This window comes from Cadophora gregata (genome assembly GCF_030347475.1).
Source record: "Cadophora gregata isolate MNR1 chromosome Unknown scaffold_16, whole genome shotgun sequence".
Lineage (NCBI taxonomy): Eukaryota > Fungi > Ascomycota > Leotiomycetes > Helotiales > Ploettnerulaceae > Cadophora > Cadophora gregata.
In genome coordinates this window covers 725,429-751,587 of record NW_026695939.1, presented here as the reverse complement: position 1 = coordinate 751,587, position 26,159 = coordinate 725,429, and the positions used below count along the sequence as shown (strand labels likewise).

General features: G+C 49.3%; 10 protein-coding genes across 10 annotated transcripts; 5 read left to right on the top strand and 5 right to left on the bottom strand.

The window, feature by feature from the left end:
- Positions 1-41: 41 nt before the first annotated feature.
- On the bottom strand, positions 42-643 carry ONS95_005507 (uncharacterized protein; the record flags this gene model as incomplete). The annotated part of the gene is made up of 2 exons (XM_058498918.1): positions 42-518; positions 575-643. The coding sequence occupies 2 exons, from the start codon at positions 641-643 to the stop codon at positions 42-44; spliced, it is 546 nt and encodes a 181-aa protein (XP_058351185.1).
- A 426-nt stretch (positions 644-1,069) lies between these two features.
- Positions 1,070-4,188, bottom strand: ONS95_005505 (uncharacterized protein). Its single transcript, XM_058498916.1, has 3 exons — positions 3,239-4,188; positions 2,470-3,187; positions 1,070-2,421 (listed from the first exon to the last, which is right to left on the bottom strand). The coding sequence occupies exons 1-3, from the start codon at positions 3,416-3,418 to the stop codon at positions 2,096-2,098; spliced, it is 1,224 nt and encodes a 407-aa protein (XP_058351183.1). The 5' UTR covers positions 3,419-4,188; the 3' UTR covers positions 1,070-2,095.
- ONS95_005506 (uncharacterized protein) lies at positions 1,209-1,860 on the top strand (the record flags this gene model as incomplete). The annotated part of the gene is made up of 2 exons (XM_058498917.1): positions 1,209-1,254; positions 1,325-1,860. 2 exons carry the CDS (start codon positions 1,209-1,211, stop codon positions 1,858-1,860), a joined length of 582 nt encoding a protein of 193 aa, XP_058351184.1.
- Positions 4,189-4,726: 538 nt separating the features above from the next.
- Positions 4,727-7,370, top strand: YAP1 (DNA-binding transcription factor yap1). The gene is made up of 3 exons (XM_058498915.1): positions 4,727-5,419; positions 5,477-6,729; positions 6,804-7,370. Exons 1-3 carry the CDS (start codon positions 4,934-4,936, stop codon positions 6,979-6,981), a joined length of 1,917 nt encoding a protein of 638 aa, XP_058351182.1. The 5' UTR covers positions 4,727-4,933; the 3' UTR covers positions 6,982-7,370.
- Positions 7,371-9,139: 1,769 nt separating this feature from the next.
- On the bottom strand, positions 9,140-12,708 carry ONS95_005503 (uncharacterized protein). The gene is made up of 8 exons (XM_058498914.1): positions 11,760-12,708; positions 11,543-11,645; positions 11,472-11,491; positions 11,310-11,421; positions 11,054-11,258; positions 10,852-11,007; positions 10,339-10,793; positions 9,140-10,287 (listed from the first exon to the last, which is right to left on the bottom strand). Exons 1-8 carry the CDS (start codon positions 11,797-11,799, stop codon positions 9,723-9,725), a joined length of 1,656 nt encoding a protein of 551 aa, XP_058351181.1. The 5' UTR covers positions 11,800-12,708; the 3' UTR covers positions 9,140-9,722.
- Positions 12,709-16,079: 3,371 nt separating this feature from the next.
- Positions 16,080-20,237, bottom strand: ONS95_005502 (uncharacterized protein). Its single transcript, XM_058498913.1, has 3 exons — positions 19,378-20,237; positions 17,865-19,319; positions 16,080-17,811 (listed from the first exon to the last, which is right to left on the bottom strand). Exons 1-3 carry the CDS (start codon positions 19,888-19,890, stop codon positions 17,704-17,706), a joined length of 2,076 nt encoding a protein of 691 aa, XP_058351180.1. The 5' UTR covers positions 19,891-20,237; the 3' UTR covers positions 16,080-17,703.
- Positions 20,238-20,448: 211 nt separating this feature from the next.
- Positions 20,449-22,038, top strand: ONS95_005501 (uncharacterized protein; the record flags this gene model as incomplete). Its single annotated transcript, XM_058498912.1, has 3 exons — positions 20,449-20,659; positions 20,710-21,035; positions 21,082-22,038. 3 exons carry the CDS (start codon positions 20,449-20,451, stop codon positions 22,036-22,038), a joined length of 1,494 nt encoding a protein of 497 aa, XP_058351179.1.
- A 361-nt stretch (positions 22,039-22,399) lies between these two features.
- On the top strand, positions 22,400-22,906 carry ATG12 (Ubiquitin-like protein; the record flags this gene model as incomplete). The annotated part of the gene is made up of 2 exons (XM_058498911.1): positions 22,400-22,792; positions 22,844-22,906. 2 exons carry the CDS (start codon positions 22,400-22,402, stop codon positions 22,904-22,906), a joined length of 456 nt encoding a protein of 151 aa, XP_058351178.1.
- A 178-nt stretch (positions 22,907-23,084) lies between these two features.
- ONS95_005499 (uncharacterized protein) lies at positions 23,085-24,019 on the bottom strand (the record flags this gene model as incomplete). The annotated part of the gene is made up of 2 exons (XM_058498910.1): positions 23,085-23,702; positions 23,753-24,019. The coding sequence occupies 2 exons, from the start codon at positions 24,017-24,019 to the stop codon at positions 23,085-23,087; spliced, it is 885 nt and encodes a 294-aa protein (XP_058351177.1).
- Positions 24,020-25,331: 1,312 nt separating this feature from the next.
- UBC8 (Ubiquitin-conjugating enzyme E2 8) lies at positions 25,332-26,095 on the top strand (the record flags this gene model as incomplete). The annotated part of the gene is made up of 5 exons (XM_058498909.1): positions 25,332-25,373; positions 25,481-25,514; positions 25,564-25,678; positions 25,725-25,906; positions 25,956-26,095. 5 exons carry the CDS (start codon positions 25,332-25,334, stop codon positions 26,093-26,095), a joined length of 513 nt encoding a protein of 170 aa, XP_058351176.1.
- Between the last annotated feature and the right edge of the window lie 64 nt (positions 26,096-26,159).

Genomic DNA, 26,159 nt, shown 5'->3' with positions numbered 1-26,159 from the left:
GCAATTAGCAAACTGGTCAAAGTCTTACCTATACAAATCACTTACCGAGCAAATACTCTAGCCTTCAACTTTCGTGCATGTCTCTGCAGCTGATACCGATGCTCATCCACACTCCCAAAGAAGTACGCACCACCATGCACATAGAGCATGACCCTCGTTCCTGGATTTTTCGTCGCCTTCCTCTCATTATAATCTGACCGCATCTCAATCCACTCCGCTTTAACCTCGCTGCCTGGTCTTCTCCACTGCCACCACATCTTTCCCCCAACCTTTTCAATACCATGATGGCCCAGCTGTTCCTGGATATGCTCCGCCGCTTTCTTGAGGTGCTCGTCCGAGATCTTGACTTCGTCGACTTTGACCCAGCGCGGATGCGGCACCCATTGTGAAGTGAATCGCTGGATATCTTCGACTGTGTGGTGAGAGGCGTAGAGGAGGAATTTGCGGATCAGGTGGAGACCTTCGTCGTAGGAGATGTGTGCCGTGGGCTTTTGCGCCAGCGGTTTGCGATTGAGGTACTGTGTTGATCAGTATTTGGACCTATAACACGTATAACTTGATGAAGGGAACGTACATGGCTCAAGAATGTTTTGATCACGTCAGGAGTGACCGCTCCTCCAACCGTCGCGGTATTGAACACCATCCTGTGCGATGTTCGTTCGGCGGGTATGGACTAATGAAATGAAGCTTCGATGAGGTCTGGTCTTGTCGCAGAACGGGAAATGCCCAGCCAAAGCAACGGTCACTTCGTATGCTGGATTACACCAGAAACAAAGCTTTGTTTGATAGACACAGGAAAGAAGAGGCCTGCTGCTGAAAATGAATAGAGGAAAGGACAGTAGGACTCTGTCTCCTCCGGCAAAATCAATTACACATTAAAGAAGTGAAGATCTGCCGCTAGGTACAGACCGAAATGCAACGTCAATTGAAGACAGCAGCCCCAATGCGGTCGATATCGTTTCTTAGCCAAATTACACCTCCATCCATATGGACCCCTGCCGTAGGTTACGACGTCATATTGTAAAACTACGGTACCCGAAGCGATTCCCCAGACTGTGAACATCGGCATTTTGAAACACCGACATTTTTTGCGGATATCCATAAATTTTTAATCGAGCCCAGGTTGCTCAGACATCCCACCTCAACCCCGCTACTGAAGCCTCTCTGCGTTGCCTTGTCTCGACCCGATCGCATATTTACCTGACAAGATGAATTCTTCTGGGGGATCAAGTTCGCAGAATGCGCCTACTCCAGGTATGTTATTTTCCTTGCAAAAAAGAAGAAAATGCTCGAGGACTTGAGGACTAATCTGAATCTTGATCAGAACAATGTCAAGCGCAATTCGAACTCGGCATAACACTCGCCCTCTACAACTGGCCATCTCTCTCCCTCGCCGTAACCAATAACTGGGGTGGACCAGACAGCGATGAAAAGCGGCAATGGTTCGTCGGCGCCACGATCGACGTGCTGAACGAAAACCCCGAAGAGGACGGCGAATGGATCGAGACATTCCTGCTACAGGTCATGCTGGATGAGTTTGAGGTTAATGTCGATGATGAGAGTGGGTATGAGGTTGCGGAGCATATTGTGAAGTTCAGAAGGGACTGCGCGAAGGGTGACTTCACGGAGGTGCAGGAGTTGAGGAGGAAGTGGGAGAGTAAAGGGGGAAAGAGTGCGGATTTGGGGAAGATGTTTGAGAAGAGAGAAAGAGCCGAGGAGGATGATGAGACAGATGGATCGGAGGATGAGGATGAGGATGTGGATATGGATGAGGCGCCGCCATTGGTGAGGGTTAGGGAACCCGTTGTGGCGGAGGTTGATGAGGACGGATTTACAAAGGTCACGAAGAAAAAGCGATGAAGTTTTGGAAGGGACGGTTAAATGAATTGGCGTTGTGCATTGCATAGAACGGCGTTCAGGGGGATATCCGTGCTGCTTATAAAAATGTCCTGTCTACAGGCAGTGCAGACTCTCAAAATAGAGCTCAATGAATAAAAGTCCTTGACCCACAACGCCAGACTTAATCACAGACTATGAAATGAAAAGTCTCTACAACGCCTATAAACAACCCAGAAAGTCAAGAAACACTCAAACTTTACTCCCAATCTTCCTCCTCGCTGTCATCCCCCTTTCGGGAGTCTTTAGGACTGCCAGGAGCACGACTTGGAGCGCCAGATGCAGCTCCTACAACATCATACGAGCCGTCGCTATCTGCTTGAGACTTCTCATCATGAGATCTGCGAGACTCCTCTGGCTTGAGAAGTTTAGGATCTTGAGGTTGTGTTGCTGGGTGGAGAGTAGTTGATGATTCAGTTGATGCAGGGCGGGCTGGTTCGGTCTTCGGTTTAGTGATCTTTGGAGAACTCTCATCCTCGGAATCCTCATCCCATCCGACCTCTTCTTCTGTGGAAGCAGCAGCACCTAAGTAATGTAAGTAGACTTTCAGTCTCGCTTGAGTTTCTCATTTACCTTTGAGCAGGTCTCGTCTGCGGGCTTCGGCCGTTTCAATACTATGTCTCAAGAAGTAGTAACGAGTCCAGAAGTCGCCATAAGTGACAGTATCAGGTACAAGCTTTTCCATGGAGGATCTCAGCTCAGTAAAGCTCTCCAGGTCCTTGCTAATATCGGCTGTCTTGCTGTCCACGTTGAAGGTCTGCTTCCATGGCTCATATTCCTCACTAATCGGATCTTTGGTAAAGCTGTCATGGGACGAATGAATAACATGAAGTTGCGCATCGAATCGTGTAGTATGAATTACTCTCTTTCCTGAAGCATCTTTGCTCTCGAAGAGAACTGTGCTTCCCTGTGATCCAGCTTCCTCGGACGGAGGTGCGATGGTAACTGCGTCGCGGAGGAAGTTCCGGATGTTTGTACCGAATTTCAGGAGAGCTTCATCTGCGGCATCTTCGGCCTTCTCAATCTCTTTCAATCGTTTGGCAGCTTCGGATCGCAATCTAGCCAGGACGCCCTCGGATTCTTTTAGTGCCTCCTCTGTTGACAGCTCTTTCTCCCCGCCAGCTTCTCCATCATTCTCCTTATCAGGCTGACTGCTAGCAACCGGTGCCTGGGCAGTTGAAAGGGCTCGTGTTCGGCTGATAATGGACGACCGCAGATCTGTAAGTCCTTTGCTTGCCTCTTCTCCAACTGCAGTGAGCTCCTGTTGGCCTTGCTTGTAGACAGACTCGCCCTGTGAGGATGTAAGCGGCTTACGCCTCGGTTACATAGCGAGTATATTCACCTGCTTGACTACATTTCCAAAGAAGCCTCCCAGCCTTGCACCCCACGGGCTGGCAGAAATAGCTTTGTATGCTTCTTGGAAGTCAGAGTTGAGAGTGGTTTCGGGCTTCTTCTCCTTCTTTTCGGCTTCATTTTCTGGGGCCAGCGCCTGCTCCTGAATATGATCGTAGGCGAGATCCATGACTTTGTGCTTCTGCAGTGGTGGACGGCCAGAAGTTCCCTGGAGCGCGGCTCTTACAGCTTCCTGGAGAAGTGGAGTGGAGTTGTCGATCAAGACCGCAATCCCAAAGCGTCCTAGCGCCACGCACTCCCTCAATCAATCACTCAATCACATGATGTTCAACCAGTCCACCTCGTCAGGCCCTTGCGCAAGATTCACAGGAGAAGTTTGGCCCATGCTTCAGATAGGATATGCCTAACCAGTGCATGAACAAACCTCAAGCATCAAATAGACTTAGATAGAACTTGCCACATTTGCCGCGCCAAAGTTGTCCCAAAGTCAGAGTTGAGACTTCCAAGGACCAACCTCCGAATTATGTCAAGACCCCCCCCCACCTCTGCCCATGAAAATATTACATGCATGCGGCTTGCTTGGCTCAAGGCGCTTGTGCCTGGTGATAGCCTCTCAAGGACCAGCAAGAAGAGTCTTTGCCACCTTGACTAGGTACAGTACTGTAGGTGGAATTGACCCTTATCGGCTGCCAGGGGCTCTTAACTATTTCTATACCGCACCTACTGTACTTCCGTACTGTACTGTACGGTGTTCCTAGGTATGCTTTTGATATAGAGCTTGTTATGAAGGGCCATCTTAAGGTACGCACGATGTCGTCAGGTAACGTGCTCTCACCCGCCGCAAGAGTCATACGCGGGGAGTGAGAGCGAATTGTTGTCTGCGGTATGCGACTAGATTGGAGGACGATTGTAAAAAGTGTGAGAGACTCGGAGTGAGGATACGAAACATATACCTTACTTCGTTACCTTATCCATCCATGCCGTGTTCTGGAACATCATGTTCTACGGGCTTCGAAGCTCGGAGTTCGCAGCCACGCGTGAGTTTTGGCAGGGCTTACAAATGCACCCAAATGCACCCCAAAGCTCTATCCCCCTCATCCCCACCCCACGGCCTATCTCACCACTCACACGCACCCACTGCGAGCCACTCCACTAGGTAGCCACTCCCTCCTCTCTCAACTGCATCTTCCGGCCCAGCCAACGACTTAACTCGGAGCAGAGCAGAGCAGAGCAGAGCAGAGCACAGCAAAGCAAAGCAGCGCAACACAACACAACACAACACAACACAACACAACGCCCCGCCCTGCCCTGTCCTGCCCTGACTCAAACTCTGTCCCCCGGATCCTGCAAACATTCTCCGCGTCATTATCCAAACTTGTCCCATCTGCATTATTCTCTTCCTAAGGCTGCTGCCGTTGTCGCTTGTCCTCCAACCCCTCCGAGCTCAATCAGGGTAAGGCCCTTGGATATCCGACGGCATATTCCTCCTGCGAGCTGACGCTGGACTCTCTTGCCTGTCGGTCACTCCCGTATGTTTGTCTGTCCTTCTTCTACTTCGCCTCATCTTCTCCTTCTTTTGACATCACCGCACTGTCTACTTCCAAGCACCGGCGTGCACATAGCCTGGGACTGATTGCTGACAGTCGCCCCTCCAGTCCGTATCTAACTCGAGAGAATATTCCCCATGGATTCTACCCAACCCAGGCCCAATACAGTCAATCCTCGACTCACCCTGTCTGCGCGTCAAGAGGAATTACTGTTTGCAGCTCTCAATTCCAATAACAAAATCTCAAATCTTGATACCTCTAGCCTTCAATCAAAGGACCAATTCGCAATGGCTCCCGGTTCTTTCACCGAGTCGCCACTGCAGGCGGCTCCCGGCTCTGGCACCTTGAACGGCTTTGAGGAAAGCCCTTTCATCGACTACGACTACGAATTCGACGGCGACGGTAGCTTCGACTATGGTGATTTTACCAACGAGTCTCAAGCCCAAATGATCGGTAACTTGCCTGGTACCTCTTCAGATGGAGGTGACAACGAAGCCCATGATAAACGAAGCCATCCAGACGACGATGGCGACGAGGAGGAAGGTGGCGGAAAGAGAAGAGAAGGCGATGAGAAGGCCGCAAAGAAGCCAGGACGCAAGCCCTTGACATCCGAACCTACTTCAGTAAGTGCTCCTCGGTGAACCAGCTTCATGGCGGCTTTCGCTGATATTACTGAATAGAAGCGCAAGGCTCAGAATCGTGCCGCTCAGCGGGCTTTCCGGGAACGCAAGGAAAAGCATCTAAAGGACCTGGAAACCAAAGTCGAGGATTTAGAGAAGGCGTCCGAGTCTGCCAATCACGAAAACAGCATCCTTCGGGCTCAAATAGAGAAGATGTCGATGGAGTTGCGGGAGTACCGTAAGAGACTTTCGCTCAACGGAGGCGCTGCACGCACTTCCCTGGCCAATGGCCTTCCACCGTACCTCGCAAACAACTTTGGCAATGGAGGACTCAATAACCCCAGTGATGTCAATTTCCACTTCGAGTTCCCAAGATTTGGTCGCCTCCCTGGGCCACCAGCCACAACCACCACCAATCCTACGAGGAGCTCAAGCTCACCATCTGTTGCAAGTAAGCAAGCTGTTAGCCCGGTCGAGAAAGGACAGATCAGTCCCCGCAATCATTCATTGCAGTATCCTGCGAGTAACGGTCCTAATAATGCTCTAACTCAAGCCCCAGCTCAACTTGATGGTGGAGACATGTCAAGTCTTTCCGGCCTCTTCAGTCCTTCCCTTCTTGAGAGTGTTGGAAAGAGTCCACCATTTGAGTACTTCGCGAACACTACCAATGGCTCAAACGGATCCAGATCAAGCACAGATTCTGCTAATGGCAACATGAGTACTGGCCATAATACATCCTACAGCTCTCCTTCAGCGTCGTCAAACTCAAATCATGGGCCAAGTTCGTCCTGCGGTACCTCTCCGGAACCTACTATGCAATCTCCGGGTTATAACAAGCCTTTGGACAGTACACTGACTACAATTGGCGAGGAACACCCTGCAACAACTGTAACTGGCGAAGGTGAGCTCACCTTCTGCGATAAGCTTAACATGGCTTGTGGCAATCCCAACAACCCCATTCCACGTACAATGTCTGAGCCTGGTGCCAATTCAGCAGGAAACTTTGAGACCCCCGCCATTGACATCAACGGAATTGATTGGTTCGCCCAACAAAACAACAACCAGTTCGACCCGCAACTTTTCGGTGATTATCGAGAGCCACAAGAGAACATTCTTGCAAATGAGCCATTTGGAGACTCCTTCTTCACCGATGCCTTCACTTTGGGAGATTTCACCAGTCCCTTCAATATGGCACCCAGCCCTGCTGCACCTAAGAAGGACTTGGTTGCTCAAATCGACGAGAAACAGAATGAGGAAGACGAGGTCGTGCCAGGGGAAGACACTACGCAAATGCTAAGCTGTAACACAATATGGTATGTATCTATATCTCGCTTAATAAAAGGCGTCCCGTTTCTAGTAACCGATTAAATTGCTCACATAGTTTCAGGGATCGCTTGCAAGCATGCCCCAAGGTCAAGGAAGGTGAATTCGATCTCGATCTTCTTTGCAAGGACCTCCAAAAGAAGGCCAAGTGCTCAGAGACCGGCGCCGTGGTCAATGAATCCGACTTCAACAAGATCATGAAGTCGTACGTTGACGGCCCTGCGAAGAAGGCCTCAACTTAAGAGGAGCGTCCAATTGATACCAACAGACAGCAAGCATTTTATGGAATTGGAGGCGTTGTTACAGGCACAAAAGGCCGTCTTCATAATGAGAGCCACAGATATATGGAAATGGTCACAACTGGCGTCAGGGGTTACACGTCAAATCCCTCTTTACGAATTGGCTTGCTTTTGGGGCACACAGGTTTTACGTGTCTCTATGGGAGGAGAGTGTTCTTTCGCTCCATGGTGGTGAGTCGGTATGGACTTTTGATGAATTATCATGTCTTGGAGTTCTGCGTTTTGTTTGGCTTGGCTTAACGTGACTTGGTAGTTGCTTGCCCCGTTTTTCATCGCAATGCTACAATATAATAAAACACTTCTGCAATAAACATTCTCCTCTATTCGAAGTCAGCTGCAGTATGCAACGAGCCGAAAGTTCTGTAAAGCTTCCATGATTTTGTGATTTCATCTTGCTAAGTATGCCTGTGCCATAACCATGCCCTGAAGGAGTGCCAGACGTGAAGTCACATATTCGCCCGCTTTCGAATAGAACAAGAACCCCCTTATTCATATCCTTCTGCACCGACATCGCCGTTAACCCCATGCCCCAAGTCACCACCCCTTTAGTTAATCAACAAATACCTTCGAGTATCACCATGCACATATTGGGCCACCAACAATGGCGGCAAACCTACTCATGCGCTAGCTACGCCTCGATACTGCCATATATCATACATCGTGGTCAGATTCGCTTGATGAAGAGTCTCAGCGTAGAGGAAAGCAACAAGGCTTTTGGGCAAGTTGCCTTGCGGGATAGTAGCCGAGACGATATAGCTGACTGCAATCACAATGTAACAGGAGAGATTGAGAAGAGGGATCCTGATAGCGAAAGGACTGCTGCACAATGCCGCCCGCTAGAATATCAATTTTGAGTGTATGCATCAAGTTCTCGTAATTGACTTCCACGAATATGTGCTGCGCCAGCTCCTCAGAATACGATGACTTGAACGAAGCAGACGAGCCAGTGCCAATGTAAGCTCTCATCATGACGTCTAAGACAATGGCTAAGCGTTGGTGATAGCATCTGCTTCTTGTAAGCCTGCTTGGGAGTTGGTAACAGAAGTATTCGTGGTTGGCATTGTCATGTACAGCTGCCAGGTCATGCTTGTCTTCTGTCTCCTAATCTTGCTCTGAGATGTTTAATTGGATTCACATCTTCCGTGTCCTCCTCATGAAGAGAATAGCTGCGCCGGTGGGACTCACTAGCCGCCATTATGATGGTCCATCTTTGGTATCAGAGCCTTTCGGTTCCGATATTTCCTTTCTGCTGGTGGCTGTTGTTCTCAGTACTGCTACCGTTCTTCGATTATGTATGTTTAAACTCATTGTGAGATAGCCCGAGTCCCATATCAGTAGGAGGCAAGATGAGATGGGCAAGAGGGTGAAGTGGTAATGCGGCCTATGCGGAGACGGCATTTTGGCTTGCTGATGTAGACTGTGCAGTAGATCAGAGTATGGGTGAAGCTACAGCCTTATCGAGTATATTTGCAGTTGATGGTGGTGTGTTTTGCATGTTTTGCACCTGGAGTGCTAAATAGCTTAGATGTTGACCAATTGACAAACGATATAGCTATTCATCCATCCTGTACTCTTCTATCCCTCGTTAGATGGCTGCAGATGAGAAAAATGGACTTGCATGGATATTGTTCAATGGTAGGATTTGCTTGGGCAAGAGATGGAGGCGCTTCTACTTCAGCGCCTTAACGAGTCAGCCCATACCTATTTGATGCGAGCAAAAATAATAATGAAGAAACTAGAAGGACAGGTGAACGTAGCAGATATAGACAAGTAATCCAAGCTCCGTAATGATTATAGAGCCTGGGTGAATCACAAAAATCAAAGCCGTTGCCTCAACTCTTTTTATCTTGGATCTCGCTTGTTTGTTTTGCTAGGTGAGAGCTAGGCGAGCCGTCCTCTTTTCCTTGTCTCTGTTAGGGAAAGACAATACGGGACTCCGAGAGATTTACATACTTGCCTCAGTATCCCCATCCTGGACAACCGGCTGGCTGACGTTTCTCACTCCCGCCCCACACCCTTCTCCTCTTGCCTTGGAGAGTACAAGGCTAGCCTGCAGTAGATCAAAAACCTAGTTGCGAGAGGAAGATAACACTTGAGCTTGGTTAAGAGGAGAAAATCAAATATTGGTATCATATCTACACACTTTGCTACACACCCACCCCCTTACCCACTACTTTTGACGTCGCTACGTACCATCATGTCTTTGACCAAGGGCCGCAGTCGTACTCTTCAATGTATCCTCCCACGAGAGAATGGGTGTAAAGGCCCAAGATGGCCCTGGCTCGCGTGCTTACTCCTCCGTTCCATCACCGCATGTGCTCTCCAGCCTGCCCGCATCTCATTCCGAACCTCAATCAACGAGGGAGGAGAAACATACACAGGCTCCGTCCCAATGACCATAAATTACTAGACGAACTCCCGCTTGCTTGTGTGTTCAGACCGTGCCGAACCTGACCCTGACCTAACCTCGCAATGCATAAATGACTGTTGATCTGACCACTGCTGCCTCGATACACCGACCCACCCAAGATATATGCTGGAAAAGTGCCTCCTAAATTTGCATTTTTCGTCTCCTCCTCTGTATTTTCAGATAGCACTCTGTTGCTTCTGTCTATATTTTGTTGAGATGAACGGCCGTATCCTCATTTCTCTATGCTGGCATTTCGGCTTTTTGCTTCTTCCAATCATTCCCCGCTGCTGATCACGACTCTGGCACCCTCTTTGCCAAGAATTCCACGCTCCTGCGGCTTCGGGCTGTGGCCTCTGCCCTTTTTCCTTCCCAGGAACGAGAGCATTCCTGTTGGCTTTGGAGCGACCTCAAGCTTGGCATCCGCAGGTAAAGTTGTATCGTTCTTGGCCAAATCAGACCAGCTGCCCGTCTCGCCTAATACCACTTGCATACCGCCACCCATCGATTCCTTTCGGGTTCCTGTGGGTCGCTGCGAACGGCTGTATGATGGCTGGTAAGGCGAAAGAGGAGGAGGTTGACCAGGACCCTGGCGGCCCTGTGACCTTGAAATTGAACTTGGCTGTCCATTGGGAAGAGGTGGTGGATGTTGCGAAGGCATCGAGGGCGGGGATCCTGAGACCGATGATGCTTGGGATTTTGACTTTGACCTTTTCCGCGAGGAAGTCTTGCTGATCGCTCGACCTATGCTGGAGGTTGGCTCGCTTGGGATAGGGGGAGGTTGTGTCCAGTCCGAAGGAGCGGCGTTCGTTGGGGCATTTGGATCAGAGGCTTCGACGAACCTGGCGAGCCTAGTTAGTGTTAGAGTGTGAGTAGTAGGAGAAAGAACAGACCTTTCATACGCAGCGGTTGTGTAATCAAATGGTGTGAACTGCACTTCGATCATCTTATAAAGCTCGTCCTCCCGAATTTCCTTCTCCGTAGCATCGTCCTTGAGCTGTTCTCTTGGTTTTTGTCGACGAGCCCGAGCCTCTAGTGGCGCTTCCTCCAAAAGCAACTCCTCGAGATCATATGTGGCGTCGAAGTTGGTCTTTTCAGATGACGGTACAAAGACAGGCTCTATCTCTTTCCTCTCCAGAGCCTCAAAATCTATGGGCCGGAAGAAGGGGTTGTCTGTGAAACTGTAGAAACTTGCGGAACCAATACGTTTTGTTGGATCCTCCTCAAGGAACGAACTGATTGCATGTAGACACGGCATTGAAACAGGGGGATCTGTGACTGGGAATTTGGGATTGGCTTTCGTGATCTGCACTGCCAAGGTGCTTTGCGTGCTGCCTTCGAAGGGTCTCTGTAGTGCCACATTTTAGTCCAAAACCTCAATTGTGGAGAAGTAATATTGCCCTTACCTTGTTGTATATGCATTCATAGAACAAGACTCCTAATGACCACCAGTCTGCTCCGTCAGTGTATCCCGTTCCCTTGTAAACTTCTGGTGCAAGGTATGCCAGAGTTCCGGACTTGCTTGTTAATGGCTTTCCAGGAGTAAAGTCAGATGCAACGTTCTAGTGGGTATTAGCAGACGCCTTCCAATCAGAAGTAAAGTCTTACGAAATCCGCCAAATGAATATGGCCTTCCGAATCGAGCAGAACATTATCTGGCTTGATGTCTCGGTGAATAATTCCTTGTTTGTGAATATATCGTAAAGCACATCCCAACTCAGCAATCCAGAATCGTACAGCCTCCTCCGTGAAGGTTTTCCGTGAAATATGGAACCGAAGATCCCCACCATTCATCAGGTCAATCACCATGTACCTGGGTATCCCATTAGCAGTCGAGTTGGTCTTGGATATCGCAGTTCCTCACATGTATTCGATGTCCTGGAAAGAATACCGCAGGTTGCAAATGAACTGGTAGTTCAAGTGCTCCAGCATTCGCCTTTCCCTTAGTATGTTCCGCACGCTCTCGGATCGAACAACTGCACGAGTGGTCAGCAAGTGCCACAGCACAGAAATTCTGCCTGCATACCTTCATCCTTCCTGATATATCTTTAGGGTCGTGTCAGCACTTTCCTAACCAGAAACCACAGGTATTCATACTTCAGAGCGAATGTCAAACCGGTATCTTTCCTTTCCACGATTCTGACCTTTCCAAAGGCCCCTTTTCCGACGACTCGTAAGAGCCTGAAGTGATTGAGGTTCACTGCAGCGCAAGTCAAGGTTAGCAGATGTCCACGATTGGATGCAACCGTTCAACTGGGTATTTTGGGATTGTACTTCGTTGCGAGGGTCTGCGAAGACGGGAACCTGCACATACCTTCATCTGAGAAGCACACAGCAGACTGGCCGTTCCCCATTGGCGCGTTACAGCCTTTCCAGCCAATTTACCAGTTGATTTGTAGGTTCAGTCTGGAGATGTCGTTGATGTTACCCGGTGGCATACTAGCATGCGATAACTTCTCATGCACGATAAAGCAGCTGGAGGGGAGTAGATGGTACTACTACAATCGTCTGTCCAGATTCGAGATTCGAGGGCAGATCGCGAGGTGCGTGGCACGAGGTTGTTCGACGTCTTCTAGAATAGACTTTTTCTCCGATAGCTTCAAAACTATCCGTGCCGACCAAGATGCAACGCAACGCAACACAGCGTCTTCTAGAGGGAACGGAAGAAAGTTCGCGGACGACCGGTCGCTGAAGGGGGGCCTGGATGGAACAAAGGGGAATTTCTCGAATGTTTCCTCTCTGACTGTGTCTGAGACTCTGGCTGCAGCTCTGCACTCCACTCCCGCTTCACTCCACGCTTTGTGGTCGTGTCTTGCCCTGTCCTGTACCTCCTTGCCGGGATGTCTCTCAATGGGTTGTTCAGCTTTTTTTGATGGCCGTCCACGAGGGGTCCTAAGATAGAATATCTCTCTCTCTCTGTCTCTCTGTCTCTCTGTCTCTCTGGGGTTTCCTCCTTCAGCGCGGGTCCAACCAACGAGGGACGATCGGATGTCAAGATCTTGCTTGATCCAGAGGGTCGGTCGTCCTTTTCTCGAATTGGCGTGGCGAAGGGCAAGCCGAAGCTACGGGATCAGGCTGGTAGTTAAAGGCCCGCCAGTGTTCGACCTGCGCGCTACTTGAAGCCTGGTGGGCCAGGAGGATTGGTCACTAAGGTAAGCCTGGCAGAGCGAGCATGGATACCTAGGCCAGCAAATGCCCCCGCTGCAGCAATAATACTTGTAATCATAATCCACACCACAGTAAATTTACAGCAACAGCCAGTAGTCCACTACTGCAGTGACTGCACTGCACTGCGCTGCGCTGCGCTGCTTCCCTGCCGATAGCGTTCTTGAACCCTGGCTTTCTGGGCACCTCAAGCCTGCGTTTGGCCAGTAAGCATCTCAGCAGCCAGTCAAGACGGGGATACTGCAGATTCCAGGATTCCAGGTAAATTTACCATAAATTTAGCTGCAGCTGCACAGCGGCAGAGGTGAGCTGGCGAGGTCCAAGGTCAGCAATCCAGCCTCAGCTGACAGTTCAGTTCACTTCAATTCAATTCAATTCAATTCAATTCAGTTGAGTTGAGTTGAGTTGAGTTGAGACAGAGCATGGTGCTTGCTGGCTTGCTGCTCGGGCTGGTATATGCTTATGCTGAGGCTGCAGGCAGTCTCGGATCCGAGGTACAGAACCTACCCAGGTACTCGTAGGTAATTTCATTACATACCTACAGGCCTGTGCTGTTCATGCCTATTGCCTACCTGGCGTCCATTTTCTTTCTTCTACTAGGCGGAGCCCCGGAGTTTGTCTTTTCTGTAATTGTTCTGGCTTCGTCTGGTCTGGTCTGGTCTGGTCTGGTGTGGTAAGTCTGATCTGGTTCGGTCAGTTTGGGCCGTTTGGACCGTTTGGTTTGGTTCGGGGATCAATAATAGCGGCGTGCGTGGGATGTCAGGGCAGGGCAGGGCAGGGCAGGGCAGGGCAGGTTGGCCCGACTGGTGGCACTACTGTACCTACTAGGTAGGTGAGTTTACTGGCACATGGCCGAAGGAAATGGTGGAGCGGGCGTGTGGGAACTGGGAAAGTGGTCCACGGCCCACGGCTGCGTGGGAATCGGTGGATGGACAGATTTACAGGGGGCGCACATGGCAATCCGACAGGGGAGAGGGGCACCATTGCTGTTTCTGGCCCTGGCGTAGCATCCGAGGGAAAGCCGACCTGAACTACGGTAGGGCTACTACTACTGTTGGCGACGACTGTTGCAGCATCTGCTCAAAGTCAGGACAGACATCAGCCGTCCAAGTCTCGAGTCAAACATGCAATTGGGCCTCCCCCAAATGAGAAACCGAAGAGTTTTCTTAATTGACTTTTTTCACAGAGAGACGTTCTAGCTTTAGGCCAAGCCATACTTGTACTGCAAGGTCAGATGCTCTGGTCATATCCCCAACATCTTGATAGAACCTCTGTTGTCACAACCTCGGGCCCGACTAGCCAGGCAGAAGAGTGGCATAGTAATATGAAGCGCAGGGCCGAGAGTAGGCCGCCTGCTATGAGGCTCTTTTCAAGGACACAAAAGGATGATAGAAAGGTCACTTAAACCAAACATCCACGCCTCCTGGGCACTCAACCACGATTCATGAAGCAAGCTTGCACGATGTCGATATCCACTCTCTTCACAGCCAAGCCCGCCTTTTTATTTCCATCTTTCAGCTCTCATGCACAGTGCTCCTGCAAAGTTTCTGCAAAGCCTGCAATTGTCATCAACGGCGGCTATGAGAGATAAAGCAACGCTCTGCCATTCGATCACTCGTCGGTCGTCACGGAACATCCCTCTCCCAAGCCTATCGAATCTATCGAACCGATCATCAAGCATCTCCACAATTCTGTCATAACTGCGGTGAGCAACTTGCTGTAGTTGGCCGGATTTCCGTTATGGGACAGTCCGTCTGTCTGTGCGAGCAGCACGAGATATCTCCTGTACCCCATATCCCACCGGACTTCAAAGCCCCGATTAGTCCAAGTGAGACATCGCCTTGTTGTTTCATCTCCCGGCATTTGAAGGATGCTCTTCGTCTTTCTCCTTTTGAACTTTTTTTTCAAGAAGACCACAGATCAGCTGAGGGTAGAAGTCAAGAGACAATTTTAGCTGTGCAACCGGATTCCAATAATTCAAGGGAAAGACAGCATGATACTTGCTTCTGCCAGATATATCATATCAATTATCGAGAACCGGGTTTGTACAGGAAACATGTCACCGTCCTATCATGCACGGCCATCCTTTCCCGACCAAGGAATAATAACCTTAAACGAATATCATTCATACCGCCGCTGCCGGACCCTCGAACCCTGATCATCATTATGGCTCTCCCAGGCTTACTGGACGACGACGACTTCTCCCCTTTTCCAGTAAGTATTTTATTTCCGGAGATGGCCCGTTTCAAGACCTATTCATCACATCTCATCCTTTCCCGGAGACGGCCTCTCTCTCCACGCGTCTTCTGCAAGGGTGGCCACTAAAAGACCGTACCTGCATCTAATTTACTCCATGTGAACCTCCAAAAGTAAGTACAGTAGTATGAAAAGGGTGAAACCCAAAAATAAAAAGAAGCAACATCCCGTCTCAGCCTCACTTCTAGAAGGCCGCTTCTGTAACGGAAGCGAACTCAGTGTAACCGGCACTCTCCGTTCTTCCTTCGCACGTCTGAGACGACCTTCTAGAAGACAGCTCTCAAACCATTCGTGTGACCTCCGTGCGTGCCCATCTTCATGCCATGAAAGGATCTGATATGATGTGATTTGATCGACGAACGCCTCGCATCCAGGAGAGTGCAGGGACCGACTCGCCTAAAACAGCAATTTGGAATTCCGATTTCCTCAGCTACGTACAGTACCGAGAGCGAGAGTACCTACCTGGGATTCTCTTCCTCCGTCCACTTCAACATCAAACAGAGCTACGGAGTAAGTTACGGATCAACACTCAATCAATCCTTCAAGCCACATTCTAATTCCCAGTCTGCCACACCAGAACGAATCTAGAAAATGTACCTGCAGCATGTAAATTTAAATTATTTACATGCAAACCAAAAGATAAAGGGTAGGGAAAAATTAAACGACAATAATAAACAATCTCAGGGTCGCAGCTCGGGACGCCACATAAAAGCCACCACACCCTATCCGTAACCCTACCAATCCGCCTTCTCGGTCCTCCCGAGAACTTGCGCTCTGTCGACCTATCGGCTTACCTGAGACTCGAAGCGCTAAGGTTCAATGGTTGTTTTGTCATTAATACGTCCGTAAGTTCAGCTTTGGTCTGCGGAATTATGCCCGCAATGATTCATGGAACGGATATCCATGTGGACGACATGACAAACGTCCCTCGCTGCATGCCAACGGAGATATTAGATGCAGATGTGGCTGGGCTGAAGTTTAAGACGCGGTAATTTCCATGTCATCGTGTCTGGATGTTGATGGTCTAGACCGCGAGATAGAAGCACGTAAAGTGTAAATCATACAAGTTTGAAATAACCAGGGGAATTTCAGATTGTAGAGGAAAGGGGAACACGATACTCTATCGACGTCCCAGCCTAAAGTAGCAAAAGTTCTTTGATCATCGAAGTTTGCTTAAACGGGTCTGCTTGTAGACCGGCTTGCTAAGTGACTACAGTATAATTCACATTTGATTGTGTCTCGTCCCGGCCTGCCAACAAAGACCTCAACTCGTGGTGTGACATGGAATGCTTCCCATCTCTGCCTCCAACACAGGCTTCTAGAAACCCAAGATCCCCTTCCAACCTCTCCTCTACGTCCACCTCCACCTCCACTTCCTCCCCGCAGTGACACTCACACCCCCCATCCCACATCTCACTGCCCGTCCCCGTCCCCGTCCCGAACATGTCTCGGTTCCCGCCGAACCTCCCACCCCTCCCACACGCTTCGAGCCGCCCAAATAGCATTGCAGTTCCCTTCCCAGCCTCCGTCTTTCCAAACCATCTCCCGTCGGTCCCATCATTCCTTTCCATCCAAACCACATCACATCATAACACAAATCCAACCTCACCTCGGCCTCCACACCCGAATCAAGAAGGTGCTTGCTCCCGAACAAGCATCCACCACCACTGCAACAGTCGCGTCACGAATCATCAGGGCCATACATCCATAAATCTCGTCTATAAACTTTTGTTTGAGCCGCGTTTGCATTGCATTCGCAGAATGTCACTGTACTGCTACTTTAGGTACCGGATCTACGCACAGCCTACCTAGAGAAGGGGGAAAGAAGAAGAAGCTAGAACGAGAGCTAGAGAACAAGAGCTAGAAAACTGAGCGGGCATTAGTGATGTAACGAATGGAATTTAGCCCCCTAGACCTGCGATGTGATGCGATGCGATGCAGTGACACTTTGACATCTCGACTTAGTGCTGGCGCCGGTCGCTGTCTCTGGCTCCGTCACTGTGGTCGGTCGTCTGAACTACTGCACGCTGCGAGTAATGTACTCCAACAGCTCGAGGAGTAAAATCCAAGCATCTGAGGGTAGAAACGTCAGCGACCGAGCAAAGCGTCACTATCACATGGTTTGTTCAATTGAGGGTCTGCGCCGAGGTAGAAGCTTAGGAGGAACTTGACCGCTTCAAGGACACGTAGGTCAGGTTGTAGGGAGAAAGATTGATAAATCGAAGTCTTGTAATTTTCTTCATGTGAAGACCGATCACACATTCTTTATCTACACTTTGAGAAGATTACAATAAACAACCCTTTCCTTTCTTTTCTTTTCTTTTCTTTCTTTCAGTTTCATGTGTCATTTCCCATTCCTTTCATTGCCGAGAATTGGACGCGCTACATACAACAGACAGGTATACGCGCGAAGATGCAGCAAGCAATCGAGGAACTATGCAACCGTTTCTCTTTCCCAGTGAACACGCGAGCTGGTGATGAACCCGAATGGATGAATGAGACGGACGAAAAGATGGAGAGCGCGCGCCGATGTAAATGCAGATCTCCCAAAAAGCACAAAACAGTCAATGAATGCCCGCTCCTGCCCAAAATGCACGCAAGCCTGGCTTAAATGCGTCGAAGAAGCTTGGTATGGTATAGTTGCAAAGCCGGGGAAAACAAGAAGAGAAAAAGCAGACTGTACGTGGCCAAAGGGCCAGCGCGTACCGCAACCACCAGAACACCTTTCCCGGGACGCCAGTATGAGGATTATGTAGATTTCATTATACGTTGGGGTTTAGACTTTCACAGACGACGGCGGCGTACACTGTGAAGCAGTCCGGAGCAAGAACTTCGTTTCAACAGTCATCACGAAGAGGCCTGACGAGTTTGCTCAGCAAGGCATCGAGTTCCTTCCAGTTTTCAGGCTTCTCGGCGAACTTTCGATGTTTGCGAGACAGGACATGCTGGAATACAGGTCAGCATGGAGTCTTAGTAATTAATAGTAAAGTCACCATACCTCATCGAAGTCTTCAAACTTATCCTGACAATTCTCGCAGTACCCAGGTTTTGGATCCCGCTTCTCAAGTTTCCGCTGTTGAACTGCCTTTGCTTTACGAGTAGCTTCAATCTTCCTTGCAGCATATTCGGCTTCGGATGGATCGACATCTTCCTCAATAAGATGGAGCTTATCCTGTGCCCGCAATCGTGATGGCCGAGCTGCCATTTCCTCTCTAGCAGCACCGACAATATCGGTCATGCGATGGGAGCTTGTCAGCCCGTGTGAGCCAGGGCCGCCACTGTTCTTCTCGAGCACCTTTCGTTGTAGACCATGGACCTCCTTGCTGGTACCAGCCTTGGCTCCTGGTTGGGCTGCTGTGGAAGAAATCATAGTGGATCTAATCGCTGACGTGATATTAGATGGCTGAAGTCCTGATGCAACCGGTTCACCTCCAAAGAGGCGACCGGCACCAGCACGGCTGACGAAAGCATTCTGATTACCCCGAGATGAAGCCTCTTGTTCTGTCTTTTGTGAAAACGAGCTGTTGCTAGGAGCAAATGGATTGTTTTGCTTTGTCGAGACGGTGATATTTCGGTTTGAGGCACTATCCATTTCAGAGAGTGTCCTCTTACCTGTGGCCTTTGGCGGCTGCATCTTGGCTGCTTGCACAGCGGCCGCCGCACGAGTTCGTGGAATCATAGCCTTCTCCTTTTCTTGTTGCCTTTGAAGTCGAATAGCTTCTTTTTCCTTTTCAGCTTCCCGTTGGCCATAATCAACCTCCTCAACGAATGGGCACTTTCCATTGGCCACACTGCGGAACTGAGGCCAGTCTCCATCCTCTTTGTGTGCCACTTTGGCATATTCTCGGACCATGATTGGGCGTTGCTTCTCATCAATGTCGTGAATGTAGATAAATGGACCCTTGAAAAGCGTGATCTCCTTAGTAGCTACTGTAGGATCTCGATCGGAAGGTCCATTGATCCTCTCATTTCGCAGCAGCTGTGAAAGATCAGCTTCGCGTGCTGTTCTTGGAAGTATCGTTGACACTGAATTGCTCCTGGTGTTGTGCCCATGGTTTGTCTGTCCCGTTTCTGCATCAAACATAGCATTCATCATTCGTTGTAGCTTTTCCAGAGCCCATATCTTCATGCCCAGTTCCCGGGCTCTATACAAAACATCTGCATTGCGACCTTGTTGTCTCCTAATATCTCCATCTTGACCGTGTGGTGCCAATCTTCTGTTGATAGGGGCTTCAAATGTAAATTTCCCTCTTCCACCCAAATCAGAATGTGTGTTTGCCGATTCTGATGACCGGTCAAGTAGAGATGGGTTAATGGTCTGAGGCTGGCTATTTTGGGAGTCGTTCGTCGAAGACGTAACTGGAGTTTCTGTAGGGTTAATTTGCTGTGCCGGAGGAATGGATCGAGTGGTCACAACATGAGTGACTGCATTCGAGAAGAACTTTTCTTCGCGCTGCAATTTTTTTTAGTATTCTGCAACTATGAGGGAGAACCTGGGGTCAATGACTTACTGCTCCAAGGGCAACTACTTGCTTTGTATACTTGATCCGAACCTCCTCTGATATACTCTCAAAATAGAAGACAAAAGTTGGAAATATCTTCCGGTAATGCTTCTGCCATTGTCTTATTGTGTCCAAGTTCTCTTCAGCTGTCTTGTCCGCCTTTGTGACCGTCTGCTGTGGCTTCTCCCTGACTGCAACGAGCTTCCGCTCGAACGCGGACTGCTGAGAAGCATTGGATTTTCGAGTAAACACACGTCCTTCCACCGAATTTTGGTTCACGTGTTGACGAGGCGGCGTTTGAATTGTTTGGTAGCTCTCGAGCATCTGCTTCTTAGCAGGCGGGGGTTGGCCATAAGCTTCTTCGCGTTGGATTGTAGCATATGATCGTTTCTGCTTCGATGCAGCAGCTGCCACTGCTCTGTAGGGCGAATTGACAGCATTTGGGTTGCTGGACAAGGGCACCCTCTTGCTCGACATGATGGATAAAGAGTGAGGCAAGGGTGATATGGATATTGCTGCCATATGAAGGCTCTTAAGCTTCCGGCAGCCTCACAGAATGAAGGAGTGGGTGGGGTGTACACGCGACAGTGTACGTCCGACAAGCTTCGGACGAGAATTATAAAGACATTGGGGAAAGATGATTCTTTACTCGTGGTGACTAGGTTGCGAACGGCGCGAGTACACAAGTCAAGGAGCGTGGAGGGATAAGCTGAAGTTCGTCTTGGGGATCCTGGATGTTTGGATGGATGGAGACCTCGAGAGTGCAGTCAACAAGCAATCTGTGTGCTCGGGCCCACCAGAGGAAAACGCGACTTCCCTGGGCCACCCAGCAACGTTCACTGGTCGCTGACAAACGAGGGAGAGCGGGCCTGCAGTGCAGCCAGTTATGCGCGACATAACATAATTATGCTTGATTTCTCACTTGGTACCAAGGTACCTACCTACCTTAGACTTAAGGTCGCCATCACTTGAGTGAGCACTTGAACTCATCCAAAGGTCCAAACTCCACCTGCACGGCCGACGACATGATATGACATTTATATAAACTCTATCTGCATACCCGCGATTTCTTACCGCAACATGTCCCGGAGTTCTCGTCCTTTGATGCGGCAATTGCACAGAGCATTTCAATCCTCACATCCTCCAAGATGTCCGTCTCGAGTCCTTGTATCTGCAGTTAATCGCACTGCAACTCAACCTCGAAGAACATACGCCTCGGTTTCCGCAGCAGATCTCCAGTTCGGACAACCTGTTTATGAGACACATCCCCATCTTTTGAGACCTGGAGAAAGTATGTTGCAGCTTCAATCATTCTCAATAGTAGACTAACTTGGCTTCAAGTAACTCCGGGCATAACAGCCCAGGAATATGCGAATCGACGAGCAAAGCTTGCTGCAAGTTTACCTCCTGACGGGATAGCGATCCTTGCTTCATCTAACACCAAATATCGATCAGGCGCCGTCTTCTACGAATTCCACCAGGAGCCAAACTTCCTGTACCTGACTGGGTTTAATGAACCAGAAGCAGTTGCTTGCATACGGAGAGTGGGATCCTCTTCAGATTATACTTTCCACCTTTTCCTCCGGCCAAAGGATGCAAGAGCAGAACAATGGGAAGGTGCAAGGTCTGGCGAACAAGCGGCCTTAGATGTGTTCAATGCGGACGAGGTTCGTCTGCCCGTGGAAACTTCTGAGCAAGTGCTGATGAAAGTAGTCGGGTGACATAAACCAGCTACACTCGCTACTTCCGCCGTTGATTGCAGGTGCAAGTGAAGTGTACACAGACATAGCCAAGTGCGCTGGATTTGGACTCTTCTTCCGAAATCAAGATGCTCAACCAAACGACTTCCAAAGGATGATAAAAGACAGCAAAGTCAAGCCTCTCAAGCCATTGATGCACGAGCTAAGGATCATTAAGAGTGAAGCTGAGATTACCAACATGAGGCTTGCTGGAAAATACTCTGGAAGGGCCATCACGAATGCAATGCGTCGACAGTGGACTAAAGAGAAAGACCTAGCAGCTTTCCTTGACTACGACTTTAAAGCATGTGGCTGTGATACGACTGCATATATTCCAGTTATCGCTGGAGGCAGCAATGCTTTGAGTATTCACTATGTTCGTAATAATGACGTGCTTCAAGACGGCCAGATTGTCTTAGTGGACGCTGGTGGAGAGTATGGTGGTTATATTTCAGACATCACCAGATCCTGGCCTGTTAATGGCAAGTTCTCCGATCCCCAAAAGGATCTGTACGAAACTATTTTGAAAGTCCAAAGGAGCAGTGTATCACTCTGCAGAGAGAGTGCAAACATGACCTTGGATAAAATCCATCAAATCACGGAGCATGGGCTGAGAGAGGGTTTGAAGTCTCTCGGCTTCAACATGAATGGCGATGCCATGGATGTTCTCTTCCCTCACCACGTAGGCCATTACATTGGACTGGATGTGCACGATTGTCCGGGATACTCTCGTGCAACACAACTGAAGGTGGGACACTGTGTTACAATTGAACCGGGGATATATGTCCCGGATGATGAAAGATGGCCAATCCATTTCAGAGGCATGGGTATCCGGATAGAGGACAGTGTTTGTGTTCAGGATGATTCTCCACTCATTCTGACCACAGAAGCTGTCAAAGAGGTTGTAGATATTGAGGCATTACGGGACTGATCCGTATGTTACACTTTGCGGTTCTAGCAATCATGTTAAGAAAATAATACTTCGTCACCATGACTTTCGTCCCAAATAAACAGGTCATCATTACCTGTACACACCGAGAAACAAACATTGATGGCACTTGTCTTCACCAACGAACCTTCCATGTAGTACTACGTATCACTTCCGCAAATAATGGATAGATAAATGCCTGAGTGAAGCATGCTGAAGTCCTCATAGCAGCCTTCGTCCTATTCGCTCCCGGAATCGCTTCGGGCAACCTCGCGATTTTCGAAGTTCAGCCTTGCGTCCACCACATCCAACGTCAACATCACCGTCATCCTTCAACAACACAGAGACACTCCGCATCGCAAAAATGTCGTCCCCGTCACCATCACCGTCGAGATGCAGTACTCCAGCAGATAATACCAACAACAACGCTATCCCCGACTCTGCCGACCATGAACCAGACATCCCACTCACCCTAGCCTCGTCCATGATCCTTACCTCTCTGCCTCGCGACGCAGCCACCGCGCTCTCTACTGCGGGTGACTTCCCTAAGCCCAAAGTAGCCGTACATTTCAAAGCCGTGGGCAGTGCGCCGACGCTCAGGAAGCAGGTCTGCAGTATCTCAAGCTCGCAGCGCTTTGAAGTCGTGGTTGCATATCTGAGGAGGGTGTTGAAAGTCGGCGAGATGGATAGCGTGTTTTTATATGTCAATTCTAGTTTTGCCCCGGCACTGGATGAGATTGTGGGAAATTTACATAGGGTGAGTTATTCCTTGTTTGGTGAAAGTATGGTTACTTATTTGGTTTGGTAGTGCTTCAAGGATTCCAAGGATCAACTCATTGTCACGTATTCAATGACACCGGCATTTGGATGAAGCTGTGTGGGAAGAGGCTTCGAATCAAATATCAATAGGCTGCTAAGGCTACCTGCCACATGCAAAAACCCCAAACATGCAAAGGAGGATACACCAATAATGCAATACCAACGAATGGCTTAGAGGGAGGCTACAGCTACACCATCCCTGAGCTATACAATACAAACAATGCAATGAATCAAACAGCTTTTGTCTCCAAGACACGCTCAAACTCGGCAAGCTCCTCCTTGGATATCGGATAAGTGTGCTCTGGTGCAGGGTATGACCGGCTCTTCGTCTCGTCTCGATATGCCTCGATGGCTTTCAAGCTTTCGCTCCAAACATCACCATACTTCTTGACGAATTTCGGAATGAACCGACCAGGTGGGAAGTTGCCGGTCATGTCTACCTGTACCAGCACTTGGCCAGAGCAGCCGTTTCCAGCACCGATGCCGATCGTTGGTATGGAAAGTCTCTTTGTTATCAAAGCGACGACTTCTTGAGGGACGGCCTCCACCACTGTTGCGAAGCAGCCAGCTTCCTGGATGGCTAAAGCGTCCTCGAGGACTTTCATGGCACCTGCCGATGTCTTGCCTTGAACACGGAAACCGCCCAGGGAGTTCTGACGTTGAGGTGTGAGTCCGATGTGACCAAGGACCGGAATGCCGGCGGCAGTGATCTTCTTGATGGTTGGTGCCATTTCCAGGCCGCCTTCAAGTTTGATGCCTTGCATGCGGCCCGTCTTGATGAATTTGATTGCGGATTCCAATGCTTGCTCAGGAGATACCTCATAGGATCCCATAGGAAGATCTCCGACCTGGGTTTGGGAAGTTAGCTGAGTTACTATAAAGGCACGTGGTTGCATACAGTGAAGGCTGTCTTTGCGGCTCGAGCTACTGAACGACAATGAAGTAGCATTTCTTCCACCAAGACCTCACTTGTATCTTCCATACCAAGTGCTACCATAGCAAGACTGTCTCCCACCAGGATGATTTCCATTCCGGCAGCGTCAGCAACATGTGCGCTGGGGAAGTCATGGGCTGTGAGGACAGTGATTGGTTCCCCTTTCTTATACAAAGAACGAATTGTATTCATAGTGACTTTCTTCCTCTTATCTTGGCTCGTTGATCCCATCGGCGAATGAGAGCTGTATCTGCTCTGACATTGGGACAGCAAAGGCCTAGCAGCAAATAAAGTTGGATGAGATGAAAGTGAAAGTAAGGTGCGCGACCCCTTCATAACGGAATGTGCTGGCGACATGGCGGCAAATTGTGGTTGTTGCGCAAATATTGGCAATTGTGATGACTGAGATTAGTCTTAGAAGAACGGAAAGGAAAAATGATCATTTTGCGGGGAGGCAGAATTTTTATTGTAATGGGTCGTGATGAACTTCACGCAGTTGATTCTATACTGACTCTGACGAAACGAGGACAGCAGCTTCTGAGCTGAGACCGATTTGCCTCGGTCGGGCGGCTAGGCCGCATTCGGCCTCAAGTCACGGGGGTTTGTTTGTTTTACTCGGGCTCTTTTGCTCTTGCGAGTGTTAGTGGTTTAGTTCCAGGGCTCTACAGTAGAATGGTAAGCTGTCTGGAGATGATTACTTTACATGACCATTGTAGGTACCCGAGGTAGCCTAGCAGGGTGACTAAGTCGGAAGATGCATCTGACCAAGTCATGAATGCCACGGATTGACTCGTGCAATGGCAATTATGTAGTCTTTGTCTTTGATTCATTGAAAACCCCGATTGACACCTTTGACATGAGCAACGAGATCTATATGCAGGCCACTTAATAACAAAAATCCAAAATAGAGCATTCCACCCACCTCAACTCGTCCCGAACCAGTGGTTCGTAGCTGAACAACAAAGTACGCCGCGCGCCAAAAGGGGAAGCCTTCGAGGCGAGCCGATAAAGCCAGCGATAAGACTCAGGCCCTGCCGCGCCCGTCGTCCGCTACTTCTATCCGTCATTCTCCATCATCACTTCACAGCTTCCGACATTTGCCTACTATACTGCAAGCAAGCTTCACCACGCCCTTCTCTTTCCACAGCCGCTGCCGCCTTATTCGAAAAAACAATCAAATACTTCGAGAAATCAAGACCCCCCTCACTTTCTCTGGAAACCCCGCTCCTTCGTCAGAGCCAGCCTCGACTGCCTCCCCATCGCGTGTGCAACGAACCACATCCCCCAGTACACAAGGACCAAGACCAAGATGTCTTCCCCACGACGACGTATTGAGACGGATGTGAGTGAAGAATGAATCTTGGAACCTGCAGAGGAAAGTGGCAGAGACTGACTGGTGCTTGTGGTTAACAGGTCATGAAGTGAGTCAACTCTTCACATGTTGACCTACGAATTTGCTGCTAACTTTTCTCTAGGATGTATGCATTACCCAGAGGCCTTACCAGGTTGAATATTAGGGAGGAGACTGATATTTATTAGGTTGATGAGCGACTATGAGGTCACTCTAGTCAATGATAATAGTTGGGTTTTCGCTGTTCTAAACTTCACTATTAGCTGCTGACTTATAATTAGTGTATAACTTTCCTTGCTCGAGACGACCGTAGCAGGTATTAATAAGTGGGATATAGGCAGGAGTTTTACGTCCGATTCAAGGGCCCCGAAGAGAGTGGGTGGTCCAATCATGCAGCATGAAAGAGAGGTCTGACAAGGTGTAGCACCGTTTCAAGGTGGCTTGTGGAAAGTTCACGTCGAGTTGCCAGACCAATACCCCTACAAATCGCCCAGCATCGGCTTTGTCAACCGCATATTTCACCCCAATATTGACGAGTTGTATGGACCTTTCCGAACCTGGAGAACGTATTCTGACGGTCAATAGATCTGGTTCTGTTTGCTTGGACGTCATCAATCAGACATGGTCCCCCATGTTCGACATGATCAACATATTCGAAGTCTTTCTCCCACAACTCCTCAGATACCCGAATCCTACCGACCCTTTGAACGGTGAGGCGGCTGCGTTGCTGATGCGAGAACCAAAGAGCTACGATGCCAAGGTCAAGGGTGGGTTAATACATGGTAATGGCTACTGAATATAGCTGATGCTTTACAGAATATGTGGCCAAGTATGCCAGCAAGGAAGCTGCGGACGAGGCTGGAGCCGAGACGGACGATGATGACGATATGTCTTCAGTAGGAAGTTTTGGTGATGAAGAGGACGAGGAGCCAGCAGGACAAATGGAGGAGGTGTAGGTTGAACAAATCCTTGAACTTCTTCCCCGATTCTGCGTAGCTGTGACCGTATGACTCGGTGGAT

Bases quoted from the DNA above. Each gene is read 5' to 3' on its own strand.
- ONS95_005505 (XM_058498916.1), bottom strand. From the start codon at position 3,418: ATGGATCTCGCCTACGATCATATTCAGGAGCAGGCGCTGGCCCCAGAA. The intron at 3,188-3,238 runs GTGAATATACTC...ACATCCTCACAG, and splicing joins TTGGAAATGTAGTCAAGCAG to GGCGAGTCTGTCTACAAGCA. The intron at 2,422-2,469 runs GTAAATGAGAAA...TACATTACTTAG, and splicing joins CAGACGAGACCTGCTCAAAG to GTGCTGCTGCTTCCACAGAA.
- YAP1 (XM_058498915.1), top strand. From the start codon at position 4,934: ATGGATTCTACCCAACCCAGGCCCAATACAGTCAATCCTCGACTCACC. The intron at 5,420-5,476 runs GTAAGTGCTCCT...ATTACTGAATAG, and splicing joins TGACATCCGAACCTACTTCA to AAGCGCAAGGCTCAGAATCG. The intron at 6,730-6,803 runs GTATGTATCTAT...ACATAGTTTCAG, and splicing joins CTAAGCTGTAACACAATATG to GGATCGCTTGCAAGCATGCC.
- ONS95_005503 (XM_058498914.1), bottom strand. From the start codon at position 11,799: ATGGGGAACGGCCAGTCTGCTGTGTGCTTCTCAGATGAAG. The intron at 11,646-11,759 runs GTATGTGCAGGT...CTTGCGCTGCAG, and splicing joins TGTGTGCTTCTCAGATGAAG to TGAACCTCAATCACTTCAGG. The intron at 10,288-10,338 runs GTCTGTTCTTTC...TAGGCTCGCCAG, and splicing joins ACAACCGCTGCGTATGAAAG to GTTCGTCGAAGCCTCTGATC.
- ONS95_005502 (XM_058498913.1), bottom strand. From the start codon at position 19,890: ATGGCAGCAATATCCATATCACCCTTGCCTCACTCTTTATCCATCATG. The intron at 19,320-19,377 runs GTAAGTCATTGA...AAAAAATTGCAG, and splicing joins AAGTAGTTGCCCTTGGAGCA to CGCGAAGAAAAGTTCTTCTC. The intron at 17,812-17,864 runs GTATGGTGACTT...CCTGTATTCCAG, and splicing joins AGTTTGAAGACTTCGATGAG to CATGTCCTGTCTCGCAAACA.